Raw genomic sequence first — 19,345 nt, forward strand, 5'->3', positions numbered from 1 at the left:
AAGTGTTGCTGCGGGGGCAGAATATGAATGATGGATACGATAGTTATATGATGTGTGTGACTGACAGGAGGAGCAGATGCCAGAGGAGGTGAACATCGACGAACTGCTGGATCTGAAGAGTGATGAGGAGCGAACACAAAGACTACAGGTCTGTCTGTCTGTCTGTCTGTCTGTCTGTCTGTCTGTCTGTCTGTCTGTCTGTCTGTCCCATGTTGTCTGTCTGTCTGTCTGTCTGTCTGTCTGTCTGTCCCATGTTGTCTGTCTGTCTGTCTGTCTGTCTGTCTGTCTGTCTCTCCCATGTTGTCTGTCTGTCTGTCTGTCTCTCCCACGCTGTCTGTCTGTCTCTTTACCTTCCTGTCTGTCTACCTGTCTGTATTTTCTGTTTATCTTCCTATCTGTCTGTCTGTCTGTCTGTCTGTCCCATGCTGTCTGTCTGTCTCTTTACCTTCCTGTCTGTCTACCTGTCTGTATTTTCTGTTTATCTTCCTATCTGTCTGTCTGTCTGTCTGTCTCTCCCATGTTGTCTGTCTGTCTGTCTGTCTGTCTGTCTGTCTGTCTGTCTGTCCCATGTTGTCTGTCTGTCTGTCTGTCTCTCCCATGCTGTCTGTCTGTCTGTCTGTCTGTCTGTCTGTCTGTCTGTCTGTCTGTCTCTCCCATGTTGTCTGTCTGTCTGTCTGTCTCTCCCATGCTGTCTGTCTGTCTCTTTACCTTCCTGTCTGTCTACCTGTCTGTATTTTCTGTTTATCTTCCTATCTGTCTGTCTGTCTGTCTCTCCCATGCTGTCTGTCTGTCTCTTTACCTTCCTGTCTGTCTACCTGTCTGTATTTTCTGTTTATCTTCCTATCTGTCTGTCTGTCTGTCTGTCTGTCTGTCTCTCCCATGTTGTCTGTCTGTCTGTCTGTCTGTCTGTCTGTCTGGCTGGCTGGCTGGCTGGCTGTCTGTCTGTCTGTCTGTCTGTCTCTCCCATGTTGTCTGTCTGTCTGTCTGTCTGTCTGTCTGTCTGTCTGTCTGGCTGGCTGGCTGGCTGGCTGTCTGTCTGTCTCTCCCATGTTGTCTGTCTGTCTGTCTGTCTGTCTGTCTGTCTGCCTGCCTGTCTGTCTGTCTCTCCCATGTTGTCTGTCTGTCTGTCTGTCTGTCTGTCTGTCTGTCTGTCTGGCTGGCTGGCTGGCTGGCTGTCTGTCTGTCTGTCTGTCTCTCCCATGTTGTCTGTCTGTCTCTCCCATGCTGTCTGTCTGTCTCTTTACCTTCCTGTCTGTCTACCTGTCTGTATTTTCTGTTTATCTTCCTATCTGTCTGTCTGTCTGTCTCTCCCATGCTGTCTGTCTGTCTCTTTACCTTCCTATCTGTCTACCTGTCTGTATTTTCTGTTTATCTTCCTATCTGTCTGTCTGTCTGTCTGTCTGTCTGTCTCTCCCATGTTGTCTGTCTGTCTGTCTGTCTGTCTGTCTGTCTGTCTGTCTGTCTGTCTGGCTGGCTGGCTGGCTGGCTGGCTGTCTGTCTGTCTGTCTGTCTGTCTCTCCCATGTTGTCTGTCTGTCTGTCTGTCTGTCTGTCTGTCTGTCTGTCTGGCTGGCTGGCTGGCTGGCTGTCTGTCTGTCTCTCCCATGTTGTCTGTCTGTCTGTCTGTCTGTCTGTCTGTCTGCCTGCCTGTCTGCTTGTTTCATCAGTTGCTCTGTCTTTTCGTATGTAGCTACATCTGTCTGTTTATTAGTCTGCCTGTCTGTCTGCTCATCTGTCTGTCTACCTTTCTGTGTACCTGTCTGCCTTTCTTTTTAGCTTTCTCGGGGATCTGTCTGTCTACACCTCATATAGTTTACTTTGTCTTTCCAGGAGATACTTCACACCTGCAACAACAACACAGAGGTAAAACTCATGCTGCATGCTTACATAGTACTGTCAACATACATGTTTACATAGTACTGTCAACATACATGTTTACATAGTACTGTCAACATACAAGTTTACATAGTACTGTCAAAATACAAATTTACATAGTACTGTCAACACACAAGTCTGCATAGTACTGTCAACATACATGTCTACATAGTACTGTCATCAAGTTTACATAGTACTGTCAAAATACACATTTACATAGTACTGTCAACATACATGTTTCCATAGTACTGTTGACACACATATCATAGTACTGTGTGTGTATATATGTGTAAATCAGAATCAGAAATTATTTTATTGCCATGTGTGTTACGTGCACTAGGAACTTAGCTTGGCGTTGTTGGTACAGAGAACAGAATAAGATGAAAGAGAAAAAAAAGTATATGAAAAATATAAATAACAATGCACACACACACACACTATATATATATATATATATATATATATATATATAGTGTGTGTGTGTGTGTGTGAGCGTATTGGTAAGGGTGGTCCTATTACCCCACCCTTACCACTGACCAAGTGTGTCTGCTCCTGAAGCCGTGTCTTCAGTCCACGTACTTCACATACAGGGGGCAGTACTATAGGCAGACCTATCGGGGCACTATGGGTTCCCCAGTCTCGCCTGCAGTGAGCAACTTGTACATGGAGGGAGTGGAAAAGAGGCTCTGGTGTCCTATCCAGGGACACCACCTAGCCATTGGTTCAGATTTGTGGACGACACCTGGGTTAAAATTAAATCTCAGGGTGTAGCACATTTCACCACCACATGAACTCCGTGGACACCACATCAGGTTCACCAGGGAGGATGTGGAACATGACAGGGTAGTCTTCTTACACTGTGAAGTTGCAGTTGGTGATGGGGGACATTTGATTGTTGATGTTTACTGTAAACCAACACATGCTGATCAGTACTGAGCTGATCAGGACAACAGCTGTCAACGTGTAAACCAGTGGTGATTCCGTATGTAGCGGGAGTTTGGGAAGAGTTGAGACAGATATTTTCCAAACACCGCGTCTCAGTTGCTTTCAAACCCCAAAACACACGGCACCAGAAGATGGTCCACCCTAAGGATCGGGCCCTCCGGCACAAACGGAGCAATATAGTGTAGCTGTTAAGTGCCAGGAGGATTGCCGTGACTTGTACGTCGGGGAAATCAAACAGACGCTGGACAAGAGGATGGCACAACACAGGAGAGCTAACACGTCAGACCAGGACTCCACAGTCTACACCATCTACAGACCAAGACTCCACAGTCTACACCATCTACAGGCCAGTGGCCACTCTTTCAAGGATGAGGATGTGCACATCCTTGATAGGGAGGAACTCTGGTTTGAACGGGGAGTCAAAGAAGCCATCTATGTGAAGAGGGAACGACCATCCCTGAACCGGGGGGGGGGGGGGTAACAGTACATGTGTCACCATCTTACAATGCTGTGATTGCAGCTATTCCCCAGTCCTCTGTGAAAAGTACACATGGCCGTTGTAACTCTAGTTAATGGTCGTGGCAATTTGCATATGAAACTGGTGGTTGGTTTGGGTCGTTATACCACTGTGTTGTTTATAAGGGTGGGGACACCTGCAGTCAGGTCAGACTGAAGAGGTCACTTAGATGATGATGAAATGTTTCCCCCACTAAACGTGTCCACATGAACTGATTCAACTATCTGGGATTTCCTTACCTGGAAATCCCAGAACCTGGAGCAGAGCCGCTGCTCCTTCGCATCGAAAGGAGCAGCAGCTCTGCTCCAGGTTCTGGAATTTCCTTACCTGGAAATCCCAGAACCTGGAGCAGAGCCGCTGCTCCTTCGCATCGAAAGGAGCCAGTTGAGGTGTTTCAGGCATCTGATTAGGACGCCTCCTGGGCGCCTTCCTTTAGAGGTTTCTGGGTACGTCCAACTGGGAGGAGACCCCGGGGTAGACCCAGAACTTGCTGAAGGGACTAGATGTCCAAGCTGGCCTGGGAACGCCTTGGGATCCCCTGGAAGGAGCTGGAGGGCGTTGCTGGGGAGAGGGACGTCTGGAGTGACCTACTTAGCTTGCTGCCACCGTGACCCGACCCCGGAGAAGTGGCTGATGATGAATGAATGAATAATAATAATAATAATAGTTCGCAGGAATGTTTGATTTGTGGTTTTGAAGACAGTAAAATGTATATTAGAGATACTGTGGTGATGTAAGTACGGTAAGTATTATATTTCTGTCTCACCAGGTGTTCATCAGAGACTTGGTGATGAAGCTTCATGGTTTACAGAAGCAGGAGGACCTCCATAACGACGGGATAGACCTCCCTCAGCTCCACATCTACTCCACCCGAGCCGGTTCATCCGACCGGGAGGTGCTACACTGAGAAACAAACATACCCCAGCCAATTAACATCTGTAATAACCCCCTCCAAACCCCACCCCGCCTCCCCCATCTACCCATTGCCCCCAAACTGCCCCGGCTCAGCAAACCTGGAGGAGCGTGGCTAAACACGAAGGTACCGGATGTGACCCAGACACAGAGGCGGTGTATCGTAAAACAAACATATCTTAAATGTTACTCTTGAGTCTAGCGCTACAGCTCCGCCTGCCGGGGCGGTGCCGGGACATGAAATACCAACATTCCCTGTGATTCCTGTCAACTCGCCCGCCCGATGTCCGGACCTCTGAAAGAGGGGCGCCACACCTTCAAACAAACACACCCTGTGCTGCTTCCATTTCATCTCCCTGCGGTGGCAAAAACGAACACACCCAACGTAATCCTGGACATTTGCCCCACCCGGCTCACCCTCCACAAACAGTAGCACGCGCTCAAGATGTCAAATTCCATTTTTTCTAACTTTGAATAATCGCAAGTGATGATGTCATGTTAACACGTTGTGTGATACTGTTGGTATGTGTGTACTTCTGTTGTTTAAGAGCTTTTTTCAGTGTTTGTCAAACTTATATGTGCGGTTACTTCAACCTGGAGTCCTGCTGGACTGCTGCTGAAGTTTTTATGTGATATGAAGAGCCTTCCCCTCCTACAAAGCACAACATATAACACACAAGACAGAAACAAATCCAGTCAGACGTGTCCATTAACATGTCGATTATAATCAAGTCAGAGATAGGAAGGGTATTTATAAGAAGGACATTTATAGGAAGGACATTTGGGTTTTCCGGTGGAGACGGCCCGTTAGCTTCAGAGGGGGCTAGCAAGTTGAAGGTGCAGTGTCCAAACTGAGACTGAGTTTAGCATCTTCCAGAAAGAAAAGCTGCAAAACAAGCTGACTGGTCTGCCAGGCAGTTCAGCTGCATGTGTCCTGAACCCAGATGAATATTCATGCTGTCGTCGTCATGATGTCTCTTAATGAGTCAATTATTCCTGAAACATAATGACATACTTCTGTGTAAATTTAAGACTGTCAGACTTGTTCAGACATGTTGTTATGTCACGTTATCTTATCTTATGTCATGTCATGTCATGTTATATTATCTCATGTAATGTCATGTCATGATATATTATGTCATGTTATTTCATGTTATATTATCTCATGTAATGCCATGTCATGTTATGTCATGTCATTTTATCTTATGTCATGTCATGTTATATTATCTCATGTAATGCCATGTCATTATGTTATGTCATGTCATGTTATCTTATGTCATGTCATGTCATGTTATATTATCTCATGTAATGTCATCTCATGATATACCATGTCATGTCATGTTATATTATCTCATGTAATGTCATGTCATGTTCTTATGTCAAGTCATGTTATATTATCTCATGTCATGTCATGATATATCATGTCATGTCATGTTATATTATCTCATGTAATGTCATGTCATGTTCTTATGTCAAGTCATGTTATATTATCTCGTCATGTCATGATATATCATGTCATCTCATGTTATTTTATGTCATGTCATGTTATATTATGTCATGTCTTGTTATATCATGCCATGCCATGTTATATCGTGTCATGTCATGTTATGATACCTTATGTCATGTTATATCGTGTCATGTTATATTATCTCATGTAATGTCATGTCATGATATATTATGTCATGTTATTTCATGTTATATTATCTCATGTAATGTAATGCCATGTTATCTCATGTCATGTTATATTAGCTCATGTCATATCATGTTATATTATCTCATGTTATGTCATGTCACATGTCATGTCATGTTATGGCAATGTAAAAGTACTGGGGACTGAAATGAGTGTTTTTACCAGATTATGTTATGAGCAGTGAATCAAATGCACATTACCAATAAATCAGTGAACATGATGACGGGGAAGGTGGAGAGTTTGTCAGCATGATGAGATGAGAACCGGTTTATTCTACATGTCCCACCCCACCACCAGACACACACTCAGAGGGTTGTTGTGTGTTCGTATTCTACTCTGCTGACCAGTCACTGAACACATAAAGAGAGACTCTAATAGGCTCCGAACAAGTCGGACGGGCCGGCCGGTGGCTGTATGGAGCCACCGGCGCCTGTTGACAACAGAAACAAGGTGAACACGGTGACGTCAGCTGACCCACTTCTGAAGTTTGACCTTGTCGATGGCGGCGACACTGTATTTACTGTGTAAACACACACAATAGCAAAGCTGTCTGAATCACACTGTTTCACACCACACACACACACAAACACACACACACACACACACACACACACAGTGCTTGACGGCCTGTTCTTCCCTCAGGGACCTTGGTCTCTCCTGCTTTGTGTCATTGGTTCTGGTGGTTTGTGTTATGGTGGTTTGTGCTGTGGTGGTTTGTGTTGTGGTGGTTTGTGTTGTGGTGGTTTGTGTTCTAGTGGTGTGTTGTGGTGGTTTGTGTTGTGGTGGTTTGTGTTTTGGTGGTTTGTGCGTCTCCAGTGGTGTGATGTTGGGACTGTGTCGCGTGGAAGTGGTTTCATTTTGAATAAATGTCTGGACACCAACACAATGAGCTGAATCACAACTACACAGCCAGGATTTAGTCATGGTGAAATGTGATGAATTGATCGTCAACACACACAAACCATCATAAAGTACAGAAGTGTGTCGAGAAAAGATGTGTTTCATCACCTCTCGTGTTACCTGCAAGCCTCGGTGTGTGTTACTGCCCTTTCAGGAGTCGCCATTCTAAACTCACCGGAAACTCAACAAACCTCCTTTTATCCAACTACGTCAGTGATGACGCGCCACACGTACAGACACTCCTATGGGAACCCAGCAGCTCCCAGCAGCCTTTGGTTTCAGCGGCGCCGTGTGACGAGAAGTGACGCACAGCACCCCCAAGTGTTCACTGTCGGCATTACAGTAACACCGACATGCGGCGTTCCCATGCCATGCTGCTAGTGTGCTACTAATAATTTTATTTATATAGCAACTTTCTAAAACAATGTTACAAAGTGCTTCACAAAAAACAACAACAAAAAAGATAAAACTAGACAAGGCTTACCACACCAGAGAATGTGCAGGACCTGAAACGAGTCCTTGGCATGGTGAACTATCTCGGTAAATACGTGCCAAACCTATCCACAGTGGGCCAGCCACTGTATGAGCTGCTAAGGTCCAAGACAGCATGGACCTGGGGGCCAGCACAACAGACAGCGTTTGGGAGGCTTAAAGAGGTCCTGATGACATCGCCTGTGTTGACATTCTACGACGTCAACAAACCCACCGCAGTCTCAGCTGATGCAAGTAGCTATGGGATCGGTGGCGTGCTTCTGCAGCTCCATGAGGAAGACCGGAAGCCAGTAACATACTGCTCCAGGAGATTCACTGACGCGGAAACCAGATACGTGCGGATCGAAAAAGAGTGTTTATGGCCTCGAGAGTTTCAAACTAGTGACAGACCACAAGCCCTTGGTCCCACTAATGAAAAGCAAGGACAATGTTCCGCTATGGTGCCAGAGACTTCTTATGCGGCTCATGGGGTTTAAACCCATACCTGAGGATGCACCTGGAAAGACACTGGTTGTGGCAGACACACTGTCAAGGAGCCCTGTGCGCCACATGGAGAACGAGAGGGACACACACTCAGATGTGGAGTGCTACATGGCAGCTGTCATCGAGAACATGCCTGCTACTCCACAGAAGCTGGCCAGCATCAGAGCAGCCACAGCAGCGGATGAGACGCTACAGACGGTGATCAGACACATCAGGTCAGGGTGGCCTGGACATGGGAGTAAAGTCCCAGGTACCATGAGAGAGTATTTTCCAATGAAAAGTGAACTTTCAGAGTATAAGGGAATGGTTACTAGGGGATGTCGAATAGTGATACCTGAGACATTGGGGGCAGACATTCTTGATAGGATTCATGATGGACATCAGGGCCTCACAAAATGTCGGGAGAGAGCAAACGCCTCTGTCTGGTGGCCGGGCATTTCCTCACAGATAAAATACAAGGCCTCGTCGTGTCAGTTTTGCTGTGAGTCAAGAAGAGCAGCACAGCAAAAGGAGCCATTGATCTCTACTCCGCTCCCTGACAGGCCATGGAAGCGTATAGCTCTGGACCTGTGTGAGTACAACAAACACAACTATTTAGTTATCTCACACTACTCCTGCAGATACATAGAGATTCTACACATGACAACAACAACCAGTGCTCAAGTTGTTCTGAAGCTAAAAGCAACATGTGCCCGGTACGGTGTACCGGATGTGGTCGTGAGTGACAATGGGCCACAGTTCTTGAGCGCCGAGTTTCAAGACGTGGCCCGTGAGCTTGATTTTAAACATATCACCTCGAGCAGCTCTGAGGAGCACCTGTACTGAGGGTAAGAGGGTGTGAGGTTAAGTTATTAACCTTCACCCTAAGTGGCCTGTTCCACAGGAAGCTTTGAATCCAGTGGCATATGGCTGGGTCAAAGTTCATATCCAAGAGTATGGTAAAGAGTTTGAGTGGGTTGATGGAGTTGAAGGTGGAACTAAATCTATGAAGAGGATGCATGCGTATGTGTTTGGGGATTCCAGGTGTTGCAGGGCTGTGCTAACTGCATCCTCAACAGACCGGTTGGCTTGATAGGCAAATTGATATGGGTCCATCAGTGGGGAGGTGCAAGATATCAAGTTCGACAGAATGATGCGCTCACATGCTTTCATGGCCACAGATGTCAGGGCAACTGGTCTGAAGTCATGGAGGCAGGTGATCTTTGAGGACTTTTGCACAGGAATGATGGTAGAGAGTTTGAAGCACCGTGGGACTGTACACTGACCTAGAGAGGTGTTAAATATGGTGGGAAATATTGGGGCCAGCTGTGCTGCACAGTGGCTCAACAAAGCAGGACTGATCCCGTCTGGCCTGCTGCTTTGCTAATGTTCAGCTTCTTGAATGTTGCTCTCACCTCGTCCTCCTGGATGCAGAAGGGTGACATTGGATCGGGAGTAGGGGGGATGGCTGGTGGAATAGGTTTTTCAAACCTTGCATCAAACGTATTTAGTTTATCTGGGAGGTTATGGTCATTATCTGGAGGGGAGCAGAGGCGTTTTTTGTAATTTGTAATTTCCTTAAGATTTTTCCATATTGCTCTAGAGTTACTGGAAGAGAATTGTTGTTCGAGTTTTGTTGCGTGGCTGGACTTTGCTTTTCTTATTGCAGCACGCACCTGATACTTGGCTGCTCTGTGCTGATCCCTGTTTCCGTTTTTGTATGCCCAGTTCTTTGCTTTGTGTAGGAGGTGTACGTCTTTGGAGAACCAGGGTTTTTTATTGTCACGGTTTTGGTAGGGATGCACATTTCCTCGCAGAACTTGATGTATGACGTCACTGTGTCAGTGAGTTCATCGAGGGAGTCGCAAGCTGCACTAAATATATTCCAATTAGTGCATTCAAAACACCCTCGAAGCGTTTCAGTGGCGTCCATGGACCAGGACCTGGCAGATTTGGATGTTTTCTTGATGGATTTAAGCTTGTGTCTGTATTTTGGGATGAGGAGTAACACGGCGTGGTCGGACCTCCCCAGTGGAGCTCTCGGGGATGCACGGTAAGCATCTGAAACTGAGATGCAGCAGTGATCCAGTGTTTTGTTTTCTCTGCTATGGCAGGTGACTTGTTGCTTATAGTTAGGTAGTTGAAATCATCTAACACGATGACAGACGTGTCAGGGTTGGCTAATGGCTGTGTTGACATTAGCTTGTGGTGGGATGTAAACGGCAGCTAATACAGTTGAGGTGAATTCTGTGGGAAGGTAATGTGGTCTGCATTTCAAACTGATGAATTCAAGATCATAAGAGCTGCAGCGATGAGGGATTGTTGTGTTGTTACACCTGCGCTGATTGACCATGAGACAAACACCTCCACCTTTTGACTTGTGAGGTAGTGAAGCCGGGGGGGGGGGTTACCACTGGATCAGGGACCGGTTGATCCAGCCATGTCTCGGTGAAGCAGAAGGCTGAGTAGTCTCTGTTGGTTTGTGTTAAAGACAAAAGTTCATCCATTTTATTTTTGAGGGATGGCACGTCGGATAGGATCAGTGCCGGTAGTGGGGACCGACAGGGCCGGCTCCTGAACCTGGGGAGCGCCCCTGTCAATCCTTTGGTGAATTCGCCAGTGAGTGTTTTGTAAAACACTTTTCACACACACACTGTTTCTAAAGCGCTTCACAGAGGCACAAATAGCTTTAGAAGCACTAACAAACTATATAAATGATCCTTGGTGCCACATGGATCTGTTAAATCTGAATATGAGGTGAATATTGAAAGTCATATCAGAACCACATTCAATATATATATATATATATATATATATATATATATATATATATATATATATATATATATATATATAATAATGATAATGATGATGATAATGATAATAATATTGATTATGATAATAATGGTGATGATGATAATAATTATAATATAATGATGATAATAATAATGATGATAATAATGATAATAATAATAATAATGATGATAATAAGACCCCCATCAAGACCCAAGCCACGCAACACACACAGACGTGTTAGCAAACGTGAAGTCCTCCAATGAGCCGCCATCACCGCCCCTACCCCATCCCCACTCCCACCACCCACATAACAACAACAACCATCACTACGACAATAGCAACCACCACCCCCATAACTCCCACCCACACCACCCCCACCACTACCTTCACTCCCACCACGAGCCATCACCAGGCCACCAGACTGAGAACTACTGCCACCCAGTTCTCCCCCAAAGCTATCCGCCCTTTGGCCAACGACCCCTGCGGTGGCCTGAGCAGGGGCCCAGGCCTGGTCCTGTTTGTGCCAGGAGACCCGATCCTTGGGGTGGACCAACTTCTGACGCAGCATGTTTTGAGGTTTGAAAGCAACTGAGATGCGATGTTTGGAAAATACGCGTCTCAGCTTTTCCGACACTCCCACCACATACAGAATCACCAATGGTTTATGTTCAGTGTGCATCTTAACTTCTGGAGTGATTCTGAATTGCTGGTTCATCTAGAATAGAGTAAGTATCATCTTTCTTGCTTAACAAGTTGCTACTAGTCTTATTCCAGCTGCTTGAGTATTAGTCCTTTTCTCTATACATCTGCTGCTGGTTCCTAGTGGGATCTTATTCTAGCTGTAGCTGTCTTGTTTTATTTACTTACTTGTCTTATTTACTTATTCTAGCTGTAGCTGATTTTCACCTAGTGTGTCCTTAAATATTTCTTGTTGCCTAGCTGTTTTGACTTAGTTATCATTTTAGCTTATAAATATATTCCTTGGTAGCTTGGTGTTTGCAGTTTTAATAGTATTGTGTTAGGTTTGATAGAGTTTTACATAAGTGACCAGTTTCTGGGCAATATGCCTATTTTCAGTGTACCTCTTTGGCCAATTGGGTGTTAAGTTGCCAGGGTGTGGCCAGAACATCACAGGGATTTATAAGTCTGGCCTGATTCAGTTTCAATCCAGTGTGCATTTTAGCTTCCGGAGTGATTCTGAATTGCTGGTTCATCTAGAATAGAGTAAGTATCATTTTTCTTGCTTAACAAGTTGCCATTAGTCTTACTCCAGCTGCTTGAGTATTAGTCATTTTCTCTATACATCTGCTGCTGGTTCCTAGTGGGATCTTATTCTAGCTGTAGCTGTCTTGTTTTATTTACTTACTTGTCTTATTTACTTAATCTAGCTGGAGCTGTTTTTGACCTAGTGTGTCCTTAAATATTTCTTGTTGCCGCTCTGGTGGCCGAGCGGAATAAACCGCCGTTCTTGCAACCCGCTCGTCATGTGGCTGGGAGGTTCGTATCCCAGACTCGCTGTAACCGGTCACGGCCAGAGCGTCCACGGGGTAAGGCATTCATTAGGCCACCCTTACCCGAGGGATAGTGGGTGTAGATGGGTGTAGTGTTCGGGGACTCGTCGTTCTCCAGCGACCCCTCTGGCCCACCCGGGCGCCTGCAGCCAAGCAACCGAAAGCATTCTCCCTACGCCTCCCTCGCGGCTTGAAGGTGATGCAATCCATGCAAGGCTTCAGTGTGTACAATAGCGAGAGCAGCCGACACGAGTTTGAAGGAAGCTGGTGTCACGACTATCTCCTTCCTGTGGAAACGTGAGCCAGGGGAGTTATTCGACAAGAGTTCCGGCCATATGCCATTGGGTTAATCGGGTAGGATAAGGGGGAAAAACTAGAAATAATATTTAAAAAAATTCTTGTTGCCTAGCTGTTTTGACTTAGTTATCCTTTTAGCTTATAAATATATTCCTTGGTAACTTGCTGTTTGCAGTTTTAATAGTATTGTGTGAGGTTTGATAGAGTTTTACATGAGTGTCCAGTTTCTGGGCAATAAGCCTATTTTCAGTGTACCTCTTTGGCCAATTGGGTGTTAAGCGGCCAGGGTGTGGCCTACACTCCTGGCAGACAATTAGCAATCAGTGTTCTTTAAATCACTGTTGCTACGCTCCCAGGCGTCAGGCAAACAAGCCTAGATTGAACGAAGGCTAGAGTCAACAAAGGCAAGTGCGACTTTTTCAAGCCAAGATTTCGTCAAGCACGGACTGCTCTTTTTAGATCCGGTCAGTTATCTTTATTTTGTGTATAGACTATGTGTTTCCTTCGCATTCCTGTCCTCTCCTCTTCCCGGGGCTGGCATAGACGTTGGGTCACTCCTAGGCGCTGTGACCCAACCAATCTCATCTATCCCACTCTCTCCACTCACGCTGAGCAAGTGGTGACGGGAGGGCTCTGGAATTGCCAGTCTGCGGTGCCGAAAGCTGAGTTTATCTCAGGCTACGCATCCTTGCTCTCCCTCAACTTTCTTGCTCTAACTGAGACCTGGATCATGCCAGAAAACACTACCACACCCGCAGCTCTGTCTGATGTGTACTCTTTTTCTCACACTCCCAGAGCTGGGAGGCGGGGTGGTGGTACTGGCCTGCTAATCTCCCTGGAATGGAAATACTCTCTTGTTTCCATTCCACAATTTTCTCCGCCCTCTTTTGAATTTCATGCTGTTACTGTCTCTTATCCAGTCAAACTCACCATCGTGGTTGTGTACTGCCCACTAGGCCCCTTTGGTGAGTTTCTGGAGGAGCTTGACACACTTGTCTCGCACTTCCCTGTTGATGACTCTGCACTTATCCTTCTTGGTGACTTCAACATCCACACTAACAAGCTAGATCTTCTTTCCTCTCCTCCTTTGACCTTCCCCTCTCACCCTCTCCTCCTACCCACAAGGCCGGCAACCAGCTGGACCTTATCTTTACTAGACACTGTCCTGCTTCTAATATCTCTGTTACTCCCCTCCAGCTCTCTGACCACTATTTCATGTCCTACTCTCTCTCCCTCTCTTCACCCCCCTCAGCCCCTTCCCCTACCCACATGGGTTCCACCCGAAGACACCTCCGCTCTCTCTCCGCCACTGATCTTTCTTCCTCTGTTACCTCTATCCTCCCTACACCTGAACCTTTCTCTCTCCTACCCCCTGACACTGCTACTGATCTTCTTCTCTCTGCCCTCTCCTCTTCTCTGGACAATCTCTGTCCCCTCACCTCCAAGCCTGCACGCCCAACTCCACCTGCCCCTTGGCTGACCGACTCAGTACGTACTGACAGACGGAGCCTAAGACTGGCAGAGCGCAAATGGAGAAAAGGCAAACTCCCAGATGAACTTCTCAACTTCCAATTTCTTCTTTCCACTTTCTCCTCCTCCCTTTCTGCTGCTAAGGCTGCCTTCGATCGCTCTAAAATCCTATCCTCTGCCTCTAATCCAAAGAAACTCTAAAACCTTCTCTACACTTCTTCAACCCTCACCTCCTCCTTCTACTTCCTCCCTTCTCCCTGATGACTTCGCTAACTTCTTTGACAAGAAGGTAAACGACTTCAGATCCTCCTTTTCTCAGCACCCGGTTAGTGCTGCTTGCGCTATTGCACCCTCCCTCACCTCTCCACGTCCCACCCTATCCCAGCTCGCCCCCTTCTCCCCCGATGAGGTCCTAAACCCCATCACATCCAGTCGCCCCACTACATGCTCCCTTGACCCGGTCCCCTCCCCTCTTCTTCAGTCTATGGCACCTGAACTCCTTCCCTATCTCACCCACCTCATCAACACCTCCCTCCAGGCAGGATGCTTTCCATCTGCCTTCAAGACTGCTAGAGTCACCCCCCTTCTCAAGAAGCCGTCACGTAACCCCTCTGACGTCAAAAACTACAGACCAGTTTCCCTTCTACCATTTTTATCCAAAACTCTCGAACGTGCTGTCTTTAACCAACTTTCTTTGTACCTCCACCAGAACAACCTCCTGGACCCCAACCAGTCTGGTTTCAGGGTGGGTCACTTGACAGAGACGGCCCTCCTTACAGTGACAGAATCACTGCACTCTGCAAGAGCAAACTCTCTCCTCTGTCCTAATACTCCTGGACCTGTCAGCTGCGTTCGACACAGTGAACCACCAGATCCTCCTCTCTACCCTCGAGGGGCTGGGTGACACAGGCTCTGCAATCTCAATGTTTGCAACCTACGTAACGGGTCGCTCCTACCCGGTGACATGGAGGGGATCTGTGTTGGAGCCTCGCAGACTGACTGCAGGCGTTCCACAGGGTTCGATTCTGGGTCCTCTCCTTTTCTCCCTGTACACGGCATCCCTGGGTTCTGTTATTCACTCGCATGACTTCTCTCACCATTGTTATGCCGATGACACCCAGCTGATCTTGTCCTTTCCTCCCTCTGACACACAAGTAGAGACACGCATTGCTGCGTGCTTGACTGACATCTCAGAGTGGATGGCGACACACCACTTGAAGCTCAATCTGGACAAGACAGAGCTGATGTTCCTCCCGGGGAAAGGTTGCCCGCACCGAGACCTGGTCATCCCCATTGACAACACCGTGGTGACGCCAACTCGGACTGTGAGGAATCTGTGTGTGATCCTGGATGACCAACTGTTGTTTGCTGAAAACATTGCATCGGTTGCTCGCTCCTGCAGATTTCTCCTCTATAACATCAGGAGGATTCGCCCTTTCCTCACCGATGAGACGGCACAGGTGCTCATCCAGGCTCTGGTCATCTCCCGGCTGGACTATGGCAACTCCCTCCTTGCTGGTGCGTCGGCCATCAGACCTCTAGAGCTTGTTCAGAAAGCTACAGCTCGTCTGGTGTTCAACCACCCTAAGTTCTCCCACACAACTCCCCTTCTCATGTCCCTACACTGGCTCCCAGTAGCTGCTCGCATCCAGTTTAAGACTCCGGTGCCAGCCTACAGGGCAGTGAAAGGAACAGCTCCTTCCTATCTCCAGGCCATGGTCAAGCCCTACGCCCCCGCCCGATCACTTCACTCTGCTGCCTCGGGACGCCTGGTTGCACCGTCGCGCAGAGGCCCCTGCTGCCGATCGACCCGGTCACGGCTCTTTTCTGTCCTGGCCCCACAGTGGTGGAATGAACTCCCCACTGATGTCAGGACAGCGGAGTCGCCGCCCATCTTTCACCGCAGGTTGAAAACTCACCTCTTCAAGAACTGCTATCCTGTTACTTGTTCTTAGCACTTATTGTATTCACTCCTTAAGAAAAAAAATCTCTTTCTTGCGCTTTTACTTTAGCACTGGTTTTGCTCTTAGATGCTTGTTTAGATGCACTTATGACCTCTGATGACTAGTAGTTCTCCTGATCTCCTACGTTAAATGATGCACTTATTGTAAGTCGCTTTGGATAAAAGCGTCGGCTAAATGACTGTAATGTAATGTAATAATAATAATGATGATGATGATAATAACACATCAGATAATTACTATTGATCCCTGTGGCACAAAGGACTCATAATACTGTTTGGTTCAATGTGATGTGTGTATTTGTGCCATACAGTGTTTGATGTGGATCACATTATGACGACATGGAAGTAAACCAGAGATATAGAAAAGACCCTGTTTCACTCCTCTATTACCCAGTAATTCCCACTCATCATAGTTCACGTCCATCTGTGTTGCTGGTGTGTTTCTGGGTTGTTTCTGCAGTGTTGTCAACATCCTGGGGGTCAGATGGTTGATATGAGGCCCTCGCACACGTGTTTGACACTCTTGTTGTGTTGCTGTAAAGCCCCCGAGGCAAATGTGTAATGTGTGATATTGGGCTGTGCAAATAAAATGGTCTTGACTTGACTCACGTATTAAACAACACAAACAGAATATTCACACAGACTTTCAGTCAGTCCAGAGTCTTAATCATTAATCACACACACACACACACACACACACACACACACACACACACACACATCATAACCTCATAATCTCTGACTGGAAGGAAGTCCGCATGTTGCCAAACCCTGTGTGTGTGTGTGTGTGTGTGTGTGTGTGTGTGTGTGTGTGTGTGTGTGTGTGTGTGTGTGTGTGTGTGTGTGTGTGTGTGTGTGTGTGTGTGTGTGTAAACAAGAGTTTCCATGTGGACCATGTCAGCTAGATAGAGACTCCATCACTGAGAGCAGCAGGAAGACAGTGCCAGTGTTAAAGTAAATAAAGTTAAAGCATGGTCGGGACAGGGTTATAGGGTTACAGGGTTACAAGGCTACAGGGTTACAAGGTTAGGTTTACAGGGTTACAAGGTTAGGGTTACAGGGTTACAGGGTTACAAGCTTGGGGTTACAGGGTTACAAGGTTAGGGTTACAGGGTCACAAGGTTAGGTTTACAGGGTTACAGGGTTACAAGGTTAGGGTTACAGGGTTACAGGGTTACAAGCTTGGGGTTACAGGGTTACAAGGTTAGGGTTACAGGGTCACAAGGTTAGGTTTACAGGGTTACAGGGTTACAGGCTTGGGGTTACAGGGTTACAAGGTTAGGTTTACAGGGTTACAGGGTTACAAGCTTGGGGTTACAGGGTTACAAGCTTGGGGTTACAGGGTTACAAGGTTAGGGTTACAAGCTTGGGGTTACAGGGTTACAAGGTCAGGGATACAGGGTTACAAGGTCAGGGATACAGGGTTACAAGGTCGGGGTTACAGGGTTACAGGCTTGGGGTTACAGGGTTACAAGGTTAGGGTTACAGGGTTACAAGGTTAGGGTTACAGGGTTACAGGGTTACAAGCTTGGGGTTACAGGGTTACAGGCTTGGGGTTACAGGGTTACAAGGTCGGGGTTACAGGGTTACAGGCTTGGGGTTACAGGGTTACAAGGTTAGGGTTACAGGGTTACAGGGTTACAAGGTTAGGGTTACAGGGTTACAGGGTTACAAGCTTGGGGTTACAGGGTTACAAGGTTAGGGTTACAGGGTTACAGGGTTACAAGGTTAGGTTTACAGGGTTACAGGGTTACAAGGTTAGGTTTACAGGGTTACAGGGTTACAAGCTTGGGGTTACAGGGTTACAAGGATAGGGTTACAGGGTTACAAGCTTGGGGTTACAAGGTTACAAGGTTAGGGTTACAGGGTTACAAGCTTGGGGTTACAGGGTTACAAGGTTAGGTTTACAGGGTTACAGGGTTACAAGGTTAGGGTCACAGGGTCAGGGTTACAGGGTTAGGGTTACAGGGTTACAAGGTTAGAAGGTTAGGTTTACAGGGTTACAGGGTTACAAGGTTAGGGTTACAGGGTGACAAGGTTAGGGTCACAGGGTCAGGGTTACAGGGTTACAGGGTTAGGGTTACAGGATTACAGGGTTACAGGGTTACAAGGTTACAAGGTTAGGTTTACAGGGTTACAGGGTTACAAGGTTAGGGTCACAGGGTCAGGGTTACAGGGTTAGGGTTACAGGGCTACAGGGTTACAGGGTGTGGTAGTGAGGTGGTAGCTGGTGTTGCTGGCTTGATGTGGTCGCAGCAGACGACAGTATAAAAGCACAGATGAGTCTTTAATGTCTGATCATAAATTATAAGTGAGTGTCTGAGGGGACAAAGACACGATCTAATGCCTTGTTGATGATGGTCTTCACTGTGTTCCATGGTAGATCTAATGCCTTGTTGATGATGGTCTTCACTGTGTTCCATGGTAGATCTAATGCCTTGTTGATGATGGTCTTCACTGTGTTCCATGGTAGATCTAATGCCTTGTTGATGATGGTCTTCATTGTGTTCCATGGTAGATCTAATGCCTTGTTGATGATGGTCTTCACCGTGTTCCATGGTGGATCTAATGCCTTGTTGATGATGGTCTTCACTGTGTTCCATGGTAGATCTAATGCCTTGTTGATGATGGTCTTCCTTGTGTTCCATGGTGGATCTAATGTCTTGCTGATGATGGTCTTCACTGTGTTCCATGGTGGATCTAATGCCTTGTTGATGATGGTCTTCACTGTGTTCCATGGTAGATCTCATGCCTTGTTGATGATGGTCTTCACTCTGTTCCATGGTAGATCTAATGCCTTGTTTATGATGGTCTTCACTGTGAGCCATGGTATACCTAATGTCTTGTTGATGATGGTCTTCACTCTGTTCCATGGTAGATCTAATGCCTTGTTGATGATGGTCTTCACTGTGTTCCATGGTGGATCTAATGCCTTGTTTATGATGGTCTTCACTGTGTTCCATGGTAGATCTAATGCCTTGTTGATGATGATCTTCACTGTGTTCCATGGTGGATCTAATGCCTTGTTGATGATGGTCTTCACTGTGTTCCATGGTGGATCTAATGCCTTGTTGATGATGGTCTTCACTGTGTTCCATGGTAGATCTAATGCCTTGTTGATGATGGTCTTCACTCTGTTCCATGGTAGATCTAATGCCTTGTTGATGATGGTCTTCACTGTGTTCCATGGTAGATCTAATGCCTTGTTGATGATGATCTTCACTGTGTTCCATGGTGGATCTAATGCCTTGTTGATGATGGTCTTCACCGTGTTCCATGGTAGATCTAATGCCTTGTTGATGATGGTCTTCACTGTGTTCCATGGTAGATCTAATGCCTTGTTGATGATGGTCTTCATTGTGTTCCATGGTAGATCTAATGCCTTGTTGATGATGGTCTTCACTGTGTTCCATGGTGGATCTAATGCCTTGTTGATGATGGTCTTCACTGTGTTCCATGGTAGCTCTAATGCCTTGTTGATTATGGTCTTCTTTGTGTTCCATGGTGGATCTAATG

The 19,345-nt window shown here is 46.6% G+C and overlaps 1 protein-coding gene across 1 annotated transcript in view; it reads left to right on the forward strand.

Moving 5' to 3' along the window:
- ppp1r14ab (protein phosphatase 1, regulatory (inhibitor) subunit 14Ab) overlaps positions 1-6,147 on the forward strand; it is a 7,263-nt gene extending 1,116 nt beyond the window's left edge. The window contains exons 2-4 of the mRNA XM_056283985.1: positions 68-148; positions 1,830-1,862; positions 4,106-6,147. Of these exons, the coding sequence (XP_056139960.1) occupies positions 77-148; positions 1,830-1,862; positions 4,106-4,243 (243 nt within the window). The 5' untranslated portion in view covers positions 68-76 and the 3' untranslated portion in view covers positions 4,244-6,147. The remainder of the gene's footprint in view (positions 1-67; positions 149-1,829; positions 1,863-4,105) is intronic.
- Positions 6,148-19,345: the final 13,198 nt, after the last annotated feature.

The sequence above is a fragment of the Lampris incognitus genome, chromosome 7 (genome assembly GCF_029633865.1).
Source record: "Lampris incognitus isolate fLamInc1 chromosome 7, fLamInc1.hap2, whole genome shotgun sequence".
Classification (NCBI taxonomy): domain Eukaryota; kingdom Metazoa; phylum Chordata; class Actinopteri; order Lampriformes; family Lampridae; genus Lampris; species Lampris incognitus.